The sequence below is a fragment of the Ranitomeya imitator genome, chromosome 6 (assembly GCF_032444005.1).
Source record: "Ranitomeya imitator isolate aRanImi1 chromosome 6, aRanImi1.pri, whole genome shotgun sequence".
Classification (NCBI taxonomy): domain Eukaryota; kingdom Metazoa; phylum Chordata; class Amphibia; order Anura; family Dendrobatidae; genus Ranitomeya; species Ranitomeya imitator.
This window is the reverse complement of record NC_091287.1, coordinates 158,423,502-158,442,015: the sequence shown is the minus strand read 5'-3', so window position 1 is coordinate 158,442,015 and position 18,514 is coordinate 158,423,502. Positions and strand designations below refer to the sequence as shown.

At 43.8% G+C, this 18,514-nt stretch overlaps 1 protein-coding gene across 5 annotated transcripts in view; it reads left to right on the top strand.

The window, feature by feature from the left end:
- Positions 1-18,514, top strand: part of ELMO1 (engulfment and cell motility 1) — a 562,162-nt gene that overhangs the window by 212,524 nt on the left and 331,124 nt on the right. For all 5 annotated transcript variants that reach the window (XR_011314008.1, XM_069730235.1, XM_069730236.1 and 2 more), the window contains one exon: positions 18,244-18,343. Coding sequence is in view for 4 of the 5 variants with exons in the window: in XM_069730235.1 (XP_069586336.1) it covers positions 18,244-18,343 (100 nt within the window). In the remaining variant the exon portion in view is untranslated. The remainder of the gene's footprint in view (positions 1-18,243; positions 18,344-18,514) is intronic.

Below are 18,514 nucleotides of genomic sequence, written 5' to 3'. Positions count from 1 at the left end.
CCCCCGTGGCTACGATCTCTCTGATTGGCTGTTGAAAGTGAAACTGCCAATCAGAGCGATTTGTAATATTTCACCCATTATAACGGGTGAAATATTACAATCCAGCCATGGCCGATGCTGCAATATCATCGGCCATGGCTGGAAATACTAATGTGCCCCCATCCCACCCCACCGATCGCCCCCCCAGCCCTCCGATCTGCCGGGTACACTGCCCCGCTCCCCTCCGTCCTGTGCTCCGCTCCCCCCCATGCTCTTGTCCGCTCCCCCCGTGCTCCAATCACCCCCCCGTGCTCCAATCACCCCCCCTGCACTCCGATCCACCCCCCTGTGCTCCGTACCACCCCCCCGTGCTCCGTTCCACCCCCCCAGTGCTCCGTTCCACACCTCCCGCGTTCCGATCCACCACCCCCGTGCTCCGACCCTCCCCCCCGTGCTCCCCCCCCACCCCATCATACTTACCGGTCCTGCCGGGGTCCGTCCGTCTTCTCCCTGGGCGCCGCCATCTTCCAAAATGGTGGGCGCATGCGCAGTGCGCCCGCCGAATCTGCCGGCTGGCAGATTCGTTCAAAGTGCATTTTGATCACTGAGATAGATTATATCTCAGTGATCAAAATAATAAATGACCCCCCCCCCCTTGTCACCCCCATAGGTAGGGACAATAAAAAAATAAAGAATTTTTTTTTTCCACTAATGTTAGAATAGGGTTAGGGGTAGGGTTAGGGGTAGGGGTAGGGGTAGGGTTTCGGTATGTGCACACATATTCTGGTCCTCTGCGGATTTTTCCGCTGCGGATTTGATACATGCGCAATGCTAAACCGCTGCGGATTTATCGCGGATTTACCGCGTTTTTTCTGCGCCTTTCACTGCGGTTTTACAACTGCGATTTTCTATTGGAGCAGTTGTAAAACCGCTGCGGAATCCGCAGAAAGAAGCAACATGCTGCGGAATGTAAACCGCTGCGTTTCCGTGCAGTTTTTCTGCAGCATGTGTACAGCGATTTTTGTTTCCCATAGGTTTACATTGAACTGTAAACTCATGGGAAACTGCTGCGTTTTCCGCAGCGTTTTCCGCAGCGTGTGCACATACCTTTAGAATTGGGCTATGTGCACACGGTGCGGATTGGCCGCTGCGGATTCGCAGCAGTGTTCCATCAGGTTTACAGTACCATGTAAACCTATGGAAAACCAAATCCGCTGTGCCCATGGTGCGGAAAATACCGCGCGGAAACGCTGCGTTGTATTTTCCGCAGCATGTCAATTCTTTGTGCGGATTCCGCAGCGTTTTACACCTGTTCCTCAATAGGAATCCGCAGGTGAAATCCGCACAAAAAACACTGGAAATCCGCGGGAAAATCCGCAGGTAAAACGCAGTGCCTTTTACCCGTGGATTTTTCAAAAATGATGCTGAAAAATCTCACACGAATCGGCAACGTGGGCACATAGCCTTAGGGTTAGGGTTGTGGTTAGGGTTGTGATTAGGGTTATGGCTAAGGTTGGGATTAGGGTTAGGGGTGTGTTGGGGTTAGTGTTGGAGGTAGAATTGAGGGGTTTCCACTGTTAAGGCACATCAGAGGTCTCCAAACGCAACATGGCGCCACCATTGATTCCAGCCAATCTTGTATTCAAAAAGTCAAATGGTTCTCCCTCACTTTCGAGCCCCGACGTGTGCCCAAACAGCGGTTTACCCCCACATATGGGGTACCAGCATACTCAGGATAAACTGCGCAACAATTACTGCGGTCCAATTTCTCCTGTTACCCTTGGGAAAATAAAAAAATGCTTGCTAAAACATCATTTTTGAGGAAAGAAAAATTATTTTTTATTTTCACGGCTCTGCGTTGTAAACGTCTGTGAAGCACTTGGGGGTTCAAAGTGCTCACCACATATCTAGATAAGTTCCTTGGGGGGTCTAGTTTCTAAAATGGGGTCACTTTAGGGGGGTTTCTACTGTTTAGGCACACCAGGGGATCTGCAAACGCAACGTGACGCCCGCAGACCATTCCATCAAAGTCTGCATTTCAAAAGTCACTACTTCCCTTCTGAGCCCCGACGTGTGCCCAAACAGTGGTTTACCCCCACACATGGGGTATCAGCGTACTCAGGAGAAACTGGACAATAACTTTTGGGGTCCAATTTCTCCTGTAACCCTTGGGAAAATAAAAAATTCTGGGCTAAATAATTATTTTTGAGGAAAGAAAACGTATTTATTATTTTCACGGCTCTGCGTTATAAACTTCTGTGAAGCACTTGGGGGTTCAAAGTGCTCACCACACATCTAGATAAGTTCCTTTTGGGGTCTAGTTTCCAAAATGGGGTCACTTGTGGGGGGTTTCTACTGTTTAGCCACATCAGGGGCTCTGCAAACGCAATGTGACGCCCGCAGAGCATTCCATCAAAGTCTGCATTTCAAAACGTCACTACTTCACTTCTGAGCCCCGGCGTGTGCCCAAATAGTGGTTTACCCCCACATATGGGGTATCAGCGTACTCAGGAGAAACTGGACAACAACTTTTGGGGTGAAATTTCTCCTGTTACCCTTGGGAAAATAAAAAATTGCAGGCTAAAAGATCATTTTTGAGAAAATAATTTTTATTTTTTATTTTCATGGCTCTGCGTTATAAACTTCTGTGAAGCACTTGGGGGTTCAAAGTCCTCACCACACATCTAGATTAGTTCCTTTGGGGGTCTAGTTTCCAAAATGGGGTCATTTGTGGGGGATCTCCAATGTTTAGGCATACAGGGGCTCTCCAAACGTGACATGGTGTCCGCTAATGATTGGAGCTAATTTTCCATTTAAAAAGCCAAATGGCGTGCCTTCCCTTCCGAGCCCTGCCGTGCGCCCAAACAGTGGTTTACCCCCACACATGGGGTATCAGCGTACTCAGGACAAACTGGACAAGAACATTTGGGGTCCAATTTCTCCTATTACCCTTGGCAAAATAGGAAATTCCAGGCTAAAAAATCATTTTAGAGGAAAGAAAAATTATTTTTTTATTTTCATGGCTCTGCGTTATAAACTTCTGTGAAGCACCTGGGGGTTTAAAGTGCTCACTAGGCATCTAGATAAGTTCCTTGGGGGGTCTAGTTTCCAAAATGGGGTCACTTGTGGGGGAGCTCCAATGTTTAGGCACACAGGGGCTCTACAAACGCGACATGGTGTCAGCTAACGATGGAGATAATTTTTCATTCAAAAAGTCAAATGGCGCTCCTTCCCTTCCAAGCCTTACCATGTGCCCAAACAGTAATTTACCCCCACATGTGAGGTATCGGTGTACTCAGGAGAAATTGCCCAACAAATTTTAGGATCCATTTCATCCTGTTGCCCATGTGAAAATGAAAAAATTGAGGCTAAAAGAATTTTTTTGTGAAAAAAAAGTACTTTTTCATTTTTACGGATCAATTTGTGAAGCACCTGGGGGTTCAAAGTGCTCACTATGCATCTAGATAAGTTCCTTGGGGCATCTAGTTTCCAAAATGGGGTCACTTGTCCCAATTTTTAGGCACACGGGGGCTCTCCAAACGTGACATGGTGTCCGCTAAAGAGTGGAGCCAATTTTTCATTCAAAAAGTCAAATGGCGCTCCTTCCCTTCCAAGCCCTGCCGTGCGCCCAAACAGTGGTTTACCCCCACATATGAGGTATCAGCGTACTCAGGACAAATTGGACAACAACTTTCGTGGTTCAGTTTCTCCTTTTACCATTGGGAAAATAAAAAAATTGTTGCTAAAAGATAATTTTTGTGACTAAAAAGTTAAATGTTCATTTTTTCCTTCCATGTTGCTTCTGCTGCTGTGAAGTACCTGAAGGGTTAATAAACTTCTTGAATGTGGTTTTGTGCACCTTTAGGAGTGCATTTTTTAGGATGGTGTCACTTTTGGGTATTTTCAGCCATATAGACCCCTCAAACTGACTTCAAATGTGAGGTGGTCCCTAAAAAAAATGGTTTTGTAAATTTCGTTGTAAAAATTAGAAATCACTGGTCAAATTTTAACCCTTATAACGTCCTAGCAAAAAAAAATTTTGTTTCCAAAATTGTGCTGATGTAAAGTAGACGTGTGGGAAATGTTATTTATTAACTATTTTGTGTCACATAACTCTCTGGTTTAACAGAATATAAATTCAAAATGTGAAAATTGTGAAATTTTCAAAATTTTCGCCAAATTTCCGTTTTTATCACAAATAAACGCAGAATTTATTGACCTAAATTTACCACTAACATGAAGCCCAATATGTCACGAAAAAACAATCTCAGAACCGCTAGGATCCGTTGAAGCGTTCCTGAGTTATTACCTCACAAAGGGACACTGGTCAGAATTGAAAAAAACTGCAAGGTCTTTAAGGTCAAAATAGGCTGGGTCATGAAGGGGTTAAAAGGATTGTTGAGGGGCACGACAAAGTATAGCAAAATTCACTGATCAGGGGTGGGGGGAGTGTTTGAGTATGTGGGCTGGTGGAGTTTGTGTTTCAGGGCTGCTATTTTGTCCCAGTCCATCCCTGGAAGTGGCCCTCTGTCTCTCCAAGCAGACCTTCTGCCGATCAGATGTTTATAGCTTAAGCATTGGCCATCAATTTTTCAGTTTAAACCTCTTTAATTACTCTTACTTTATCTCCTAATCACAGATATTGAATGTGAGCTTAGTTGCTTGTAGTATTTTTGGTGGAGATAATTATCTACACAGTACTTGGTTACAGCTGGCCGGCAGATGTGAGATCTTGGAGTTGATGCCTCCTCATATGCTGGTGAGCTTTTAATAAGGTGTTCCCTGCAAAGATGTTATTCTGTTATCAATGTGTACGTAGCATGAGTGTGTTTAAATACTAACCAGTCGCCGTCTTCTTTGGTTTTCTATGATGTTCCGTTCCTCTCCTGGACTACCATGTGATCACTATTCATCATTGCCAGCTCTCAACGCATCTTCTGTGTGGACCGGTAATTGCTTTCCCAATGTAAGACTTACATCATGGCTTCTCATAATCCTGCAATGAGAAAGGGACTTCCGATCCAGACAAAACCTGTATAAGCCAGGTAGTTTGAATAGTCATCAAGTGGGTTAGAGGATGGACATTGTCACTGCCACCCAGAGAAGATGGCCACTGGTAAATATTAAAATACATTAACACTACACTACATACATATTGATAAGGGATTAGGGAATACAATTCTTGCTATAGGTTTGTCTTTAAATAAAAGTTCAGCATGAATGATATTGTTACAGCCTTATGCTTTTTACTTTCAAAGAAGACCTACTTTGAAAATTTGGCTGAGGACTATGCGGCTTGGCTGATTAGTTTGAGACATGTCCCTGGTGGCTTCTATGTGCCCTGATACCCTTGACTGATAGGTCTCTCCATACATGTTTATATAGGGAGAAACCTGTCAGTCTAAGGAAGGCATACAGGAGGACGCATAATTCCCGGCCAACTTTTCACAGTATGCAGCAGCCAACCAGTTTGGGCAGCAGGAATCGCCATTCAAGTTCCCTTTTAAAGGGAACCTGTCACCCCGGTTTTTTAGTACGAGATAAAAATACTGTTAAATAGGGCCTGAGCTGTGCGTTACTATAGTGTATTTTGTGTACCCTGATTCCACCCCTAAGCTGCCGAAATAACTTACCAAAGTCGCCGTTTTCGCCTGTCAATCAGGCTGGTCAGGTCAGATGGGCGTGGCGACATCGCTGTATCTTCCCCCAGATCTTGCATATATTTCCGTTGGTGGCGTAGTGGTTTGCGCATGCCCATCTTCTGAATCCACTGGGCAGGAGAAGAAAAAATGCGCGATCGGCGCCATTTCCCTGGTGATCTGTGGGGGCGGCCATCTTCCTGAGGCCGCGCGTGCGCATAAGGAGTCCTCTGCTGCCCGGGGCTTCAGGAAAATGGCCGCGGGATGCCGCGCGTGCGCAGATGGAGATCGCGGCGGCCATTTTCCTGAAGCCGAGTTCGCATCTCAACTTCAGGAAAATGGCCGCCACGATCTCCATCTGCGCATGCGCGGCATCCCACGGCCATTTTCCTGAAGCCCCGGGCAGCAGAGGACTCCATATGCGCATGCGCGGCCTCAGGAGATGGCCGCCCCCACAGATCACCAGGGAATTAGCGCCGATCGCGCGTTTTTTCTTCTCCTGCTCAATGGATTCAGAAGATGGGCATGCGCAAACCACTACGCCACCAACGGAAATATATGCAAGATCTGGGGGAAGATACAGCGATGTCGCCGCGCCCATCTGACCTGACCAGCCTGATTGACAGGCGAAAACGGCGACTTTGGTAAGTTATTTCAGCAGCTTAGGGGTGGAATCGGGGTACACAAAATACACTATAGTAACGCACAGCTCAGGCCCTATTTAACAGTATTTTTATCTCGTACTGAAAAATCGGGGTGACAGGTTCCCTTTAATTTGAAAGAGAAAGACATACTATGAGGTATTACTGTAATGTTGACCCACAGACTATAGGTAATATGTCAGTTATTACTGCACAATGAAAGCAACAAAAAATAAATAAAAATATTCCAGATTGTATTTTGTAATCTCAATCCCCCCCCCCCCAAATAAAATGAAATAAAAAGCAATTGAAGGCTTCTCATAGTTTTGTCAAACATAACAGAAATCAAACTTTCCTTGCTTTGAAGGACACTTCATCTCCTGCATTATATAGGCAACCTAGCGATTAGAATGGACAATGTGCAATGCTTAATTTTCCTTATGGTGGAGCTACTTTTACAGGTTTCCCCGCAGCGCATCTGTATGTGGTAAGTGAGGAAGAATAGCTGTGTCCCCAGTGGTTGAAGGTGTATAGACACATTGAAGAGTCTGACGGTCTGTGTCGCAGACAACGTCGCTTACCGCTGTCTTAAGGAGGTTGTCCCCTTTTAATGACATTTCATCCTATAGTGCAGTTTGGCATAAAAACAAAAAACCAAATGCGCTGTGCTCCTTTTCCACAGGTACCCTGATGAGTCTCTGCCGCTGCTCCCAGTGTCTGGCAATGACTGTGGCACTGACGTCACGTTGACAGCGTGGCAGCCAATCTCTGCACCGGCGGCTTTGAGTTGAGCATTCCGTCTACACTTGTAGAGCTGCCGAGCTCATTGATTGGATGTCAGTGAGATGTCAGACACCGGGAGCAGCATAGACTTATTGATTATCGATGCACTTGAGACTTGAGGAAGGTGAGTACAGTGTGTTTTTTTTTTTTTTTAATATACCAAACTGCAGTCAAAGATGAAATAAAACTATAAGTGGTCAACCTGTTTAAAGGGTTGGTCAGCCAGCTGATTTCTGGGGGTGCAACTGCTTTATTGACCGTTCATACCTTTAGCCCCAATGCATAACTGACCTGCACTGTGCGCCCTTCGTTGCTGCTGTATGGGTCAGCCTTGCCGCTGCAGTACAATAGCATTGAAGCTAGTCATGATCACGTCTAGCAGGTGCTCCTTACCAGTATAGAAAAAGGCTGGTAAGTACCTAGCATGTTCTTACACTGCTGCTAGACCACAGAAGAAAACTGATAATAGCAGAGATTTCAGGGACATTTTAATACAAAGTAAATCATAAAAGTGCATGTAGTTATAAGCACTATGGAACATTACACACCCATAAATGTGGGAATAACCCTTTAAATGGTATACCAGTGTCACCGATGGCTGGTTGTCCTTCCAAACCCAGTTTACAAAAACATAAACATAAAAGTATTTCCAGTTTTCTTTTAGACGGGCAGGAGAATCTTTCTGACCCAGAAGATAGATGTTGTGCCTCTTACCAGTGCTTTATCTCTGCTAATGGAAACCTTGGAATAGCTGATCTCATGCTCTGAGGGAGAGCGGAATGAATATCTTGAATACTCGGTAATAAATGACATCTGCAGTGTGAGCTCATTGAATCTACAGCAATATTCTCTACACAGACAGAACAGAATATAACTTGAGTGTTTTCTGTTCCAGGGAGTTTTTAAAGGACAAACACTTTTATAATGGGAAGTGTTTTGTGCAGAACATTCTGCGTGGGGAATGGCAGTGGAAATTGATGTGCTCCAAACAGCCCACACGCCACCTTTTAGGCTACAGATCAGATTATAAAGCACATAATACTTTTCTTTTATTAAGCCATTAAAATCATTGGTAAATCAGTGCCCCAAACAATACAATACATAAGCTAAAGATAGGTAAAACCTTACAGGGTATAGTATATGCCAGCTGAGAACAATGAGCAATGAATATTGGCAAAAGTATTAGAATGCTAATATCACTGTTCGAGGGCACAATAACACTAATAAAATTCGACTCAAATTATTATGGATGCATGTGTATATTCAATTGCACCCCATTTGGTAGAGGAATATATAGAGCATTGGTAATGGTTATTACCCTAAAAAAGACTATTGAGGATAGCGCGCTAAAGAGGATTTTTGGTTACCAATTCTTATGCAAGTTCTGTCTACCCCATATACATTACCATTATAGATCATTGTTGGTTCCATCACTATCTGTGAGAAGCAGAGTGTGTTTGTTATTACATGTCCTGACACAGTTGAGTAAGGTGACCCTGTGGTGGTCCTTTGGTCACTGCGTCCTGTAGGGGAACTATCAATGCTATGACCTAATTAGGTCCAAAGGACCATTTAGTTCTACCCCAATCAGTGTAACACTTGGAACGACCAAAGAACTAAACTAAGTGGTTAATGTCACATAAGGGACATTTGGAGCAAACACCCTACCTCCCAATAAGGATGTTAGATATATCCAATTCATCCCCCAAATTGTTGGGATATATGGAACCCTGGAAGGGAGTTATTGTCCTAAAGAGGATGGTTTAGGTTAATGTCCAGAAAAGGATGTTTGATCACCGTGCCCTGTGAGGACAGTGTCCACACTATGTCTGAATTGATTTGGGACTATGGATCTATTTGGTAACACCCAATATGGCCCTATAAGGATGGTTGGGAGAAGTGCCCTCCAAAGGATGTACGATAACCTTGCCCTATTTGAGTATCTTAGCCTGATGTACTAATTAAGACAATATATCAATTGAATTCTATCTCAATCTGTGTACTAAATGGATTAGCGTCCTTAGGGGTCAATAAGGGATTGTGCCATCGAGGGGATGTTCAGTCGCCTTGCCCAATTCGATTATATCAACAATATGTCCCTTTTAGGACGATAAATTAATTGAATTCCACCATAGATATATGGATTGACGTCCTGAAAATGATTGGAGATGGATACTTCAGAAGTACATTCAGTCTTTGTTGAACGTCCTAAAAAGGATGATTAGGAAAGGTGTCCCAAAAACAGCAGTTAGGGTAAGTGCCCTAAATAGGACAATTGTTAACCTCGCCTTATACCAGCTCCTGGAGCCTTGTGCCCAGGTCTGGATTTTAGGGCAGGACTAGAACCTTAACATTTCCTTATCCCAATGTGTTTCAGCTCACTGGAATCATCAGGATGGAAGATAGTAGATTAAAGATATTGCTTAGAATATGGCATAGCAGCAAGACCCCACCAAACTGGAAAACCCCTTTAAGATTTTCTTATTATGTAGTTTGCATCCAAGCCCATTCACTTTAATGATTTTTTGCTTTCTAGCGACACCTAGTGCCTGAAGTTAAAAATGAGTTCACAGTGTAAAAAATACTGAGTTTAGCAAACATTTAGTGAACGGACAAGACAATATTACTTAACTCCAATCTGTTAAAGAAAAGTAATAATCTTTTTTATTCATTATTTAATGTTGTTTTAAGCACGATAATGCCAGTAAAAGGGAAGCATTTCCTAACACCATTTGGCATAGAGTCGGCTAAGTGCAGAAACACGGACCCTCTAGAGTGAGTGAGAGGAGCTTCAGTGGCCATTGCCTGCTAGGGTAGTAGAAGACTATCTTTCCTGGAGGAACCTCATTGTACATTCTCATTGTATTGAAAATGTACGTTTCACACCATGCCCACCAGGTTCCCAATAATAACTATTCACACCTTGACTATCTGAAGCCACCGTTTTCCACTGCACTGTGTATATTGAGTCTTACATTAGCATTACATGCAGTGTAACCCTCAGCCCCACGCACCAATCATTTTCTGCACTAAAAGTGGAAAGTCCCAGAAAATTTCTTAGTAAATCTTGAAAAAGAAAAAAAAAACAACTTTCAAAATGCATCACCCAACGGAGGAAGTGACATATACCGCAGGCGAGAACATGATTATTGAGAATTGCAGAATTAACCAATAAATAGGTCCAGAAATGAAATCTGCAAGATATCACATACACAATAGGATTATTCTCTATAACTAGAAGCTGTTCCCAATAACCTTGTACAGTACGGCACAGTGATGACTGATAAAGGCAGAAGGAATGTTCTTCATGGGAGAAGGTTACACTAATAAGATAACGCACTCATAATGTAACTTTGTATAGTAAGGCGGAGGCGCTCTCTCTGCCATGCTGGTATCTGTGGGCACACCAGACAGCCCCGGGAGCTGCTGCTGAGAAATGTCGTAACACTGCTTTCCTCAGTGTCAGACAATGTTTCCTTGCTAATTGCCAGGGTGCTCAAGATGCAGGCCAGCAAGAAAGTGTCTTCCCGTCGGGACATGCCATCTCAGGTGTCAGTTTATTGCTTCCACTATTCCCCAAAAGATGCGGTAGAGGCATCTGTGCCAGCCATGTGGCAAAATGACAAGCTTAGTGAGGTTGTCAGTGGTTTCATAAGTGCCTACTGTACGTACTCCCTCCTCCCCAACACATCCTACAAGTTAACTAATTTAATTAAAATATTCACTTTAAGGGAATATGTCAGCAGGATTTCACGCCCAAAACTATTTATATGCACATGTAGCTCTTTCAAGTCCAGCAAAACCTTTACATGGCCAGTGCATTCCTCCATACCTGTGAAATTGAATTGATATGCTAATGAGTCTGAAGGTCTATGGTAGATCTGAAGCCTCTGTCACTCCAGCTCTATTCCGCGCCCATCGTTGCCGACTTCTGCTTGACGGACGGCTCCTTTGCATGAAGTCACACATTATACAGGCTGTCAGTCAAGCAGGTGGTGGCATCGCCCAGCAGAGAACAAAGCTGGAGTGACAAGAGCTTGAGATCTACAAATATCAATGCATATCAATTCAATCACTGATTTCACAATAATTGAGGGACAGATTGGCCATGAAAAAGTATTGCTGGATTTGCCTTTGAAAAGGCTACACACACATATAAATAATGGTAATAGCAACCCCAAATACATGTTGTGAGATACAGGGTGTGGCAAAATCTACCTAACACCCAAGCACTCACTAAATCAGCTCCAAAATATCATATTTTTAAATAGGAGAACAATACAGAGCATGAAATACGGAGATGAAAAAATATCACAAATGTTTATTTAATAAATAGTATCCAATAAAACGTGAAGTTTAACATCATTCATATCATGCAGTAACATACAAGGATGGAATGCTTAGAAATGCTGAGACCCTCTTCCCAAAAAGTACCCACAGATGATACCCCCACAGTGGAAAGTAACACAACCCTCCCCCTTCCCTATGTGGAAAAAAGAGAGGGGAAAGGTCACATAAGAGAAGGCACCCTGTAAAGGGCACGCCACAAGCGGCGCAGCTCAGTAACAACTACACATATCCCAAAATCAACGTCCCATAGTGGGGTTAAAGGGAAAAGTAACATAAGAGCAAGCGCCCTGTAATAGACGTGCCTGAGTGAGCCAAGCTCAATAGCCGATGCCCATATCCCAGAGACAGCGTCCCTCAGTAGGGAAAAACAACCGCTGTTAAGATGATGGGTTAATAAGAGGGACCGGGCTTACCAGCAGTGGGGGCAGACGGGGGAGACAGCCGGACGGTGGACCCCGACGCGCGTTTCGCGGCAACATGCTGCCGCTTCCTCAGGGGGATGCTCTAACAGTGCCTTCCAAGACCTTCAAATAGCCCCTGACCTTGCTCACATGACCACTCGCGGCCAATCACGGCGGCGCTGTCGGCGCGTGCGCACTGCGTCCGACAGGTCCTGGCCGTGGAACACGGCGTCAAGCCAAGTGCGCACGCGCGGGGAGCAGGAAAAGCTCCCAGAGCGTGCGCACGAGACAAATAGACGCCGGTCCACACCAGGGTGCAGCGGACCGCAGCGTGACGCGCACGGCCACCCTAAAGAGGTGCAGTAAAGCCATACCACCCACCCGGGAGATCCAAAAGGAGACCCAATGCAAAAATTACTCCAACATAAAGATGGGACATAGTTTAAATCATCAATCATATCACAATGCAGGAAATCCAAATTTTCACAGGAGGACTTTTTCATCCACTTGGATAACCATAAATGTCTGTCTTGACAGATCAAAGGAGGGATCCCATTTCTTGTCCATAACATGTGACTTGGATCCAGCCCCGGGGAATAACGGTGGCGTCAGTTAGAGAATATATAGCAGGGCCAGAGAGCATATTCATAGAAGGAACCGAAGGCACCAGATCTAGTAAGATTACTGACAATGTAAGAAAGAAAAAACATAAAGTTAAAAACACAAAAAATTAAAAACAACACCAAACCGGCTGACGCGGGAAAGGGGGCAGGACACGGGGAAAAGGGAATGGGGGTCAGGAGTTAATTTTGATGAAGAACAGGAGGTACGTTTATATAAAAATACCAAGAGCAATCGCGGAGCACAATAAAGAGGGACTGTTCATAAATACGGTGCGAAGCTTATTGCCTCATTCATACCATTCGGTGACATGGTATCAAGCTGCACGATCCACTTTGTTTCTATTTGTGCTAGTAGTTTTTTGTTGTCCCCACCACGGATCCCCCCATATGTAAGGCATCAATCCCCCTCACCCTAAGTAATTTCACATCACAATTGTGATGCGATCTAAAGTGACGGGGGATTGATTTAAGATCCGACGTTTCGGACACCGTCCTGGCCACACCAATGTCCCGCACATGTTCACGAACTCGGACTCTGAGCTCCCGAGTAGTTAACCCCATATAGACCAAAGGGCAAGGGCATGTAGCATAATAGATTACATTGGTTGTACTACACGAGATGCGTTGTTTGATTTGGAATTCTTTAGTTCCATCGGTAGAGGTAAAACTGGAGCAGCGCAGGACATTGGTGCAGGCAAGACAGTGCCCGCACGGGAAGCATCCCCTAATGGGGCCTTTGTACCAAATGGGTTTTTAGGGGTGGGAACATAGTGGCTACGCACCAATAGATCACTTAGGTTTTTACACCTCCTAGGGGTCATCTGTGGATAGGGAGGCTGCCAGGGAGGGCTCAGTACCAAGTACGGACCAATGTTCAATCAGGATGGAGCGCATGTTCCTCCACTCGTGATTATACGTAGAAATAAAGCAGATGGAGCCCGCTCCACCCCGATCAGCCTGTCCGCTTGGCGAATGTAACAAAGTTTCACGTGGAGTTTTTTTGGCTCGGTTGTAGCCATACTTTACAGATCTCTGACTATATCCCCGGGCCGGAAAGCGACTTCTCAGGGCCGAGGCTTGTGCCTCGAACTTGGATTCGGAGGAACAAATTCGCCGCATCCTAAGGAACTGGCCGACCGGGACGGCCCTGATCGTGGACGGCTCATGTGCCGATGAGGCATGTAATAAAGAGTTAACAGAGGTCGACTTCCTGAAGATATCCGCCTGGATACGCCGATGAGTATCGACCTCCAGGCGGATATCCAGGAAGTCGACCGTAGCATCACTGTATGTATATGTAAGTCTGATGTTTGAAGTATTATCATTTAAAGTACCCATAAAATCCTCGAGCTGGTGGACGGTCCTGCTCTTATGTGACCCTTCCCCTCTCTTTTTTCCACATAGGGAAGTGGTGGTGGGGGGGGGGGAGGGTTGTGTTACTTTCCACTGTGGGGGTATCATCTGTGGGTACTTTGGGGAAGAGGGTCTCAGCATTTCTAGGCATTCCATCCTTGTATGTTACTGCATGATATGAATGATGTTAAACGTCACGTTTTATTGGATACTATTTATTAAATAAACATTTGTGATATTTTTTCATCAATGCTCCGTATTGTTCTCCTGTTTAAAAACACACATATAAATAGCTTGGGGTGTGAAAACCTGCTAACAGATTAGATTCCCTTTAACAAAAAAAAGTCTAATCTCCTTTAAAGGGACCCTGTCAGCACAGAACGACTGTTCAAACCTAGCCCAGGTGCTTGGTGCTCCATGGTGGGGCCAATCATTTATATACCCCTTTCCACCTGCTTCATTTCTATCTATCTCCACCATTCTCTGTTCCTATAAAATCAGAGCTGTCAAAGAAGGGGAGGGGAATACAAGCAGGTGGTAAGGGGTATATATAAATGCTTCGCCCCGCTTTGAAGCAATGAGCAGTGGTACTTAGTTTGAACTGTCATTCTGTCTGGAGAGTCCCTTTAACCCCTTCACAACATATGACGTGTATATATACGTCATATGTCATGTCTCCCCCTTTGATGTGTGCTCTGGTCCTGAGCCTGCATCTTTTCTGGCACATGACAGCTGAGGTCATCCACCCACAACTGTTAAAATGTTAAATGCTGCTGTCAATCTCTGACAGCAGCATTTAATATAATTGTGCCAGTAGTACATCACTAGCTCCACTCATTGGCATCCTTGTCACATGATCGTGGGGCGCGGATGGTTTAGCATGACAAACCGGGCTCTGCACGACATCCTACAGCCGCCAATTACAGTGAGAGCAGGAGCGGCGGATGGGAGTTTTCATCTGCCGCTCCTGCGCTATAAATAAATAATTTAAAAAAACTGCGTCGGTTCCCCCCTAATTTTGATAACCAGCCAGACAAAACTCACAGCTGAGGGCTGCAACCCCCAGCTGTCAGCTACAGCAAGGCTCGTTATCAAGAATAGAGGGGTCCTCACACTTTTTTAAAATTATTGAAATAAATAATGTAAAAAAAACAGCTTGGGGTTCCCCCATTTTTGACAACCAGCCTTGCTAAAGCTCACAGCTGGGTGCTGGTATTCTCAGGCTGGTAAGGGGCCATTGATATAGGCCTCCCAGCCTAAAACTAGCAGCCCGCAGCTGCCCAGAAAAGGCCAGATGTGCCAATTCTGGCGCTTTGCCTGGTTCTTCCCCCTTGCCCTGTAGAGGTGGCAAGCTGGGTAATGAGGGGTTAATGTCACCTTGCTATTGTAAGGTGACATTAAGCCGGCTTAGTAATGGAGAGGCATCAATAAGACACCTATCCATTACTAATCCTATAGTTGGTAAAGGGTTAAATAAACACACACATGCAGAACAAAGTTGTTTAATGAAATAAAACACCACACAGTCTTGACCGTCTTTTTATTATTCTGCCATTCCAAAGCGAAGCCCTCGATCTTCTGTAATAAAAATAAAATAAAAAAGCAAAAGTACAGTATACTCCCTGATCCGTCGCAGTCCGATATATCGAGTGTCCCACGCAGTATCTGGGGGAGATAAAGCTTATAACCGGGAGCGCTGCTAATGCCACCGCTCCCGGCTGTAAGTAGTGCGGAATGAATGAGACGCAGCGGGTGCAGGCTCAGTAACGAGTGGTGACATCACCGAGCCTGTGCTCCCTCACTGCCTGACCGGAGGTAACCTCTGCACCGTGGGAAAACGCCAGGGAAGAGGATACCGCAGGTAATGTATCTATTCTATTCTATCAATCTATCTATTCATTACATCTATTCTATCAATCTATCTATTCTATCAATCTATTCTATCAATCTATCTATTCATTCTATCTACAGGATTTTTTTTTCTCTGCCTGCACCAAAAACGCGGCAAAAAAGGCACCAAAAAACACACCTAAACCTTCTTTTTGGCACAGCTTCTTTCCTGTCAACATGATCAGTTGTTGCTGCAGAAAAAAAAATCAGCAAAAACTTACCCAAACAGTGTAAAAAAAAGTTTAAAAAATATATAAGTGCAAATCACCCCCCTTTTGCCCCATTCAAAATAAAACTTTAGAAATGCCCGATCAAAATATAACAATAATTAATCCGATCAGTAAACTGTATAACAAGAAAAAAATCAAGGCGCCAGAATTGTTTAGTTGGTCACTGCAACATTGCAATAAAATGCAGTAACGGACAATCAAAAGGTTGCATCTACCTATAAATTGTATTGATAAAAACATCACCTTAATGTGCAAAAAATAAGCCATCACCCGGCCCCAGATCTCAAAAATGAAGACGGTACTGGTCTCGGAAAATGGTAACTTTTTTTTTAAGAAACTTTGGATTTTTTTCACCACTTAAATAAAAAAGAACCCTATACATGTTTGATATGTGCGCAATCATAATGACCTGGAGAATTATAATGGCAGGTCAGTTTTAGCGTTTAGTGAACATGGTAAAAAAAAAAACAATTGTGGAATTGCGCTTTTTTTCAATTTCACCGCACTTGAATTTTTTCCCCATTTTCCAGTACACAATATGGTAAAATCAGTGGTGTCATTCAAAAGTACAAATCGTCCCACAAAAAAAACAAACCCTCACATGGCTATATTGACAGAAAAATAGAAAAAGTTATGCCTCTGGGAAGAAGGGGAGCAAAAATTGAAAGAAAAAAAAAAGAAAAGGAAAATGTCCCGGGGTGAAGGGGTTAAATGTGTTTTCTGGTACTTGTACATTATTGATTGATCCTCATGATACGGTAGGTCTTCAGCATAGGACTGATGTTTGTCTGATACTCCGCACTCCCACCAATCTCAGCTGATTGTGCCCCTGCAGGGGCTGTATGTAAGGCATGTACCAAGCAGAAGGCCACAGCCCCGTACATGGATTAATGGCCACTGTCGAGTTCTGAACTTTCTCCTATTCACTTGCAGTTTACAGGATGTCTTGGACGGTTATGTATTTCACAGATTCCCATTGTCCCTGAAGGACATAACGTGCCAAGACATTTTGGACAAAGACTTGATCTGAATAACTTTCTACAGTATGTCTACCTTTACATCTGTTTGGGTTCAGTTTCATCGAATTTGATGAGTCTACCCAGTGAGGCTCCAAACGCTTCCTCGGGGAGCACTAAACAGCTGCTGATCAACGGTGATTTCATAGCCTTTTTAGAAGGTCGCCCCACGGTTCCAGATGGGTCTGAGCACATTGGCAGCCTTGTTCTTGGCAGCACACGTGACTACACTGGACATGGTGCTGACAAGAACAATGATCATTTAAGAAAACCAAAAGATTATTTCTCCTGATGAATGAACATTTATCTGGAAACGTGTGTTCCTAGGTATCCTTATTCCCACAGGGGAACAATTTGAAAAACATTTTCTGTTGAGTTAGGTTTTTGAGCTGATTTATACTAAAATTGGCATGCTGATTCCAAAAATGTAGTCAGTTTTTTTCTAGCACGTCAAGTTTTTCCTGCACAACTTACCTGCCAGAGAAGCACAATTGCACTGATATCTGTAATAAGACTTGTTATCTGATTACAATTCGACTCATATAGAGCTACGTGGCAACTTGTAAGAGTAGTCACAACTTTGTCATGCCTATTTCTTATATATTTCATTTTTTGTTCATATTTGTACTATTTAAAAAAAAACAAAACACTTTTTAGGTACAGTAGTTTACATAGTTTTAAGAAGACAAAAATCTCATAGTTCAAAAACTTGACGTGATAGAGAAAAACTGAGATCATTTCTGGATTCAGCATCCAAAAATTAATTAAGAACAGATGTCTGACCTAACTCTTAAAAAAATTGTGTTCCGAATTGAACCTTGACGCCAAACCGTACGGTCATTGTATATAATGGCACCGGTCAGTGTGTACAGTAGCATAGGAACGTGACGCAAGAGATAGTGGTCCTCTCTTGGTAATATATCTACATTTCTAGTAATAAGTAGAATATATACATACAATTTTAATCGATCTAATCTTATTGTGGATTTTGCATTTCTTTATAGTTTAGATGTCTTGGAAAAAATGGCAAGTGCTACGCCAGTCTGCTCCAGCCAGCAATCCGTTTATTACAGTGTTGTTTTTGTTGTGGGGAGCGTGATACATTTGTTGTAATAAAGGCTTTATTTTCTTTATATAATAATGTATCATCAGATCCATGGACACTGAGAACAATTGCATCCTTTTGGCCTTTACGCTTGTCAAGGATTTCTGCCGCTTGCTCTGTGGCACATTTCCCAGCCCTGTCTGCAGCGTATAAATACTCCTAGTACAATGGGAGACACCGCGGAGTGTAACATGGGGATTTGAAAGATGCTCCTTTTTTCCTTATTTTCGCAGCTTTGGAGAAATGCTTTCCTACACATTGACAGCATTCGTTGAGTTAATGGATCATGGTATTGTGTCCTGGGATACGTTCTCCTTGGCATTTATTAAAAAGGTAAGTATACAGTATATCTATAGTGTGATACAGTCCCGTTGGTCCTTGGCACATAAGTGCGTTCAACTTTTATGGGGATGGCTTCTGTAGTATTGGGGCATTGCTTTGGATTGTAGTAGAAATACAATACCGGAGGAGCTTCCCCACTCCTCTACCCGCACTGATGCCACC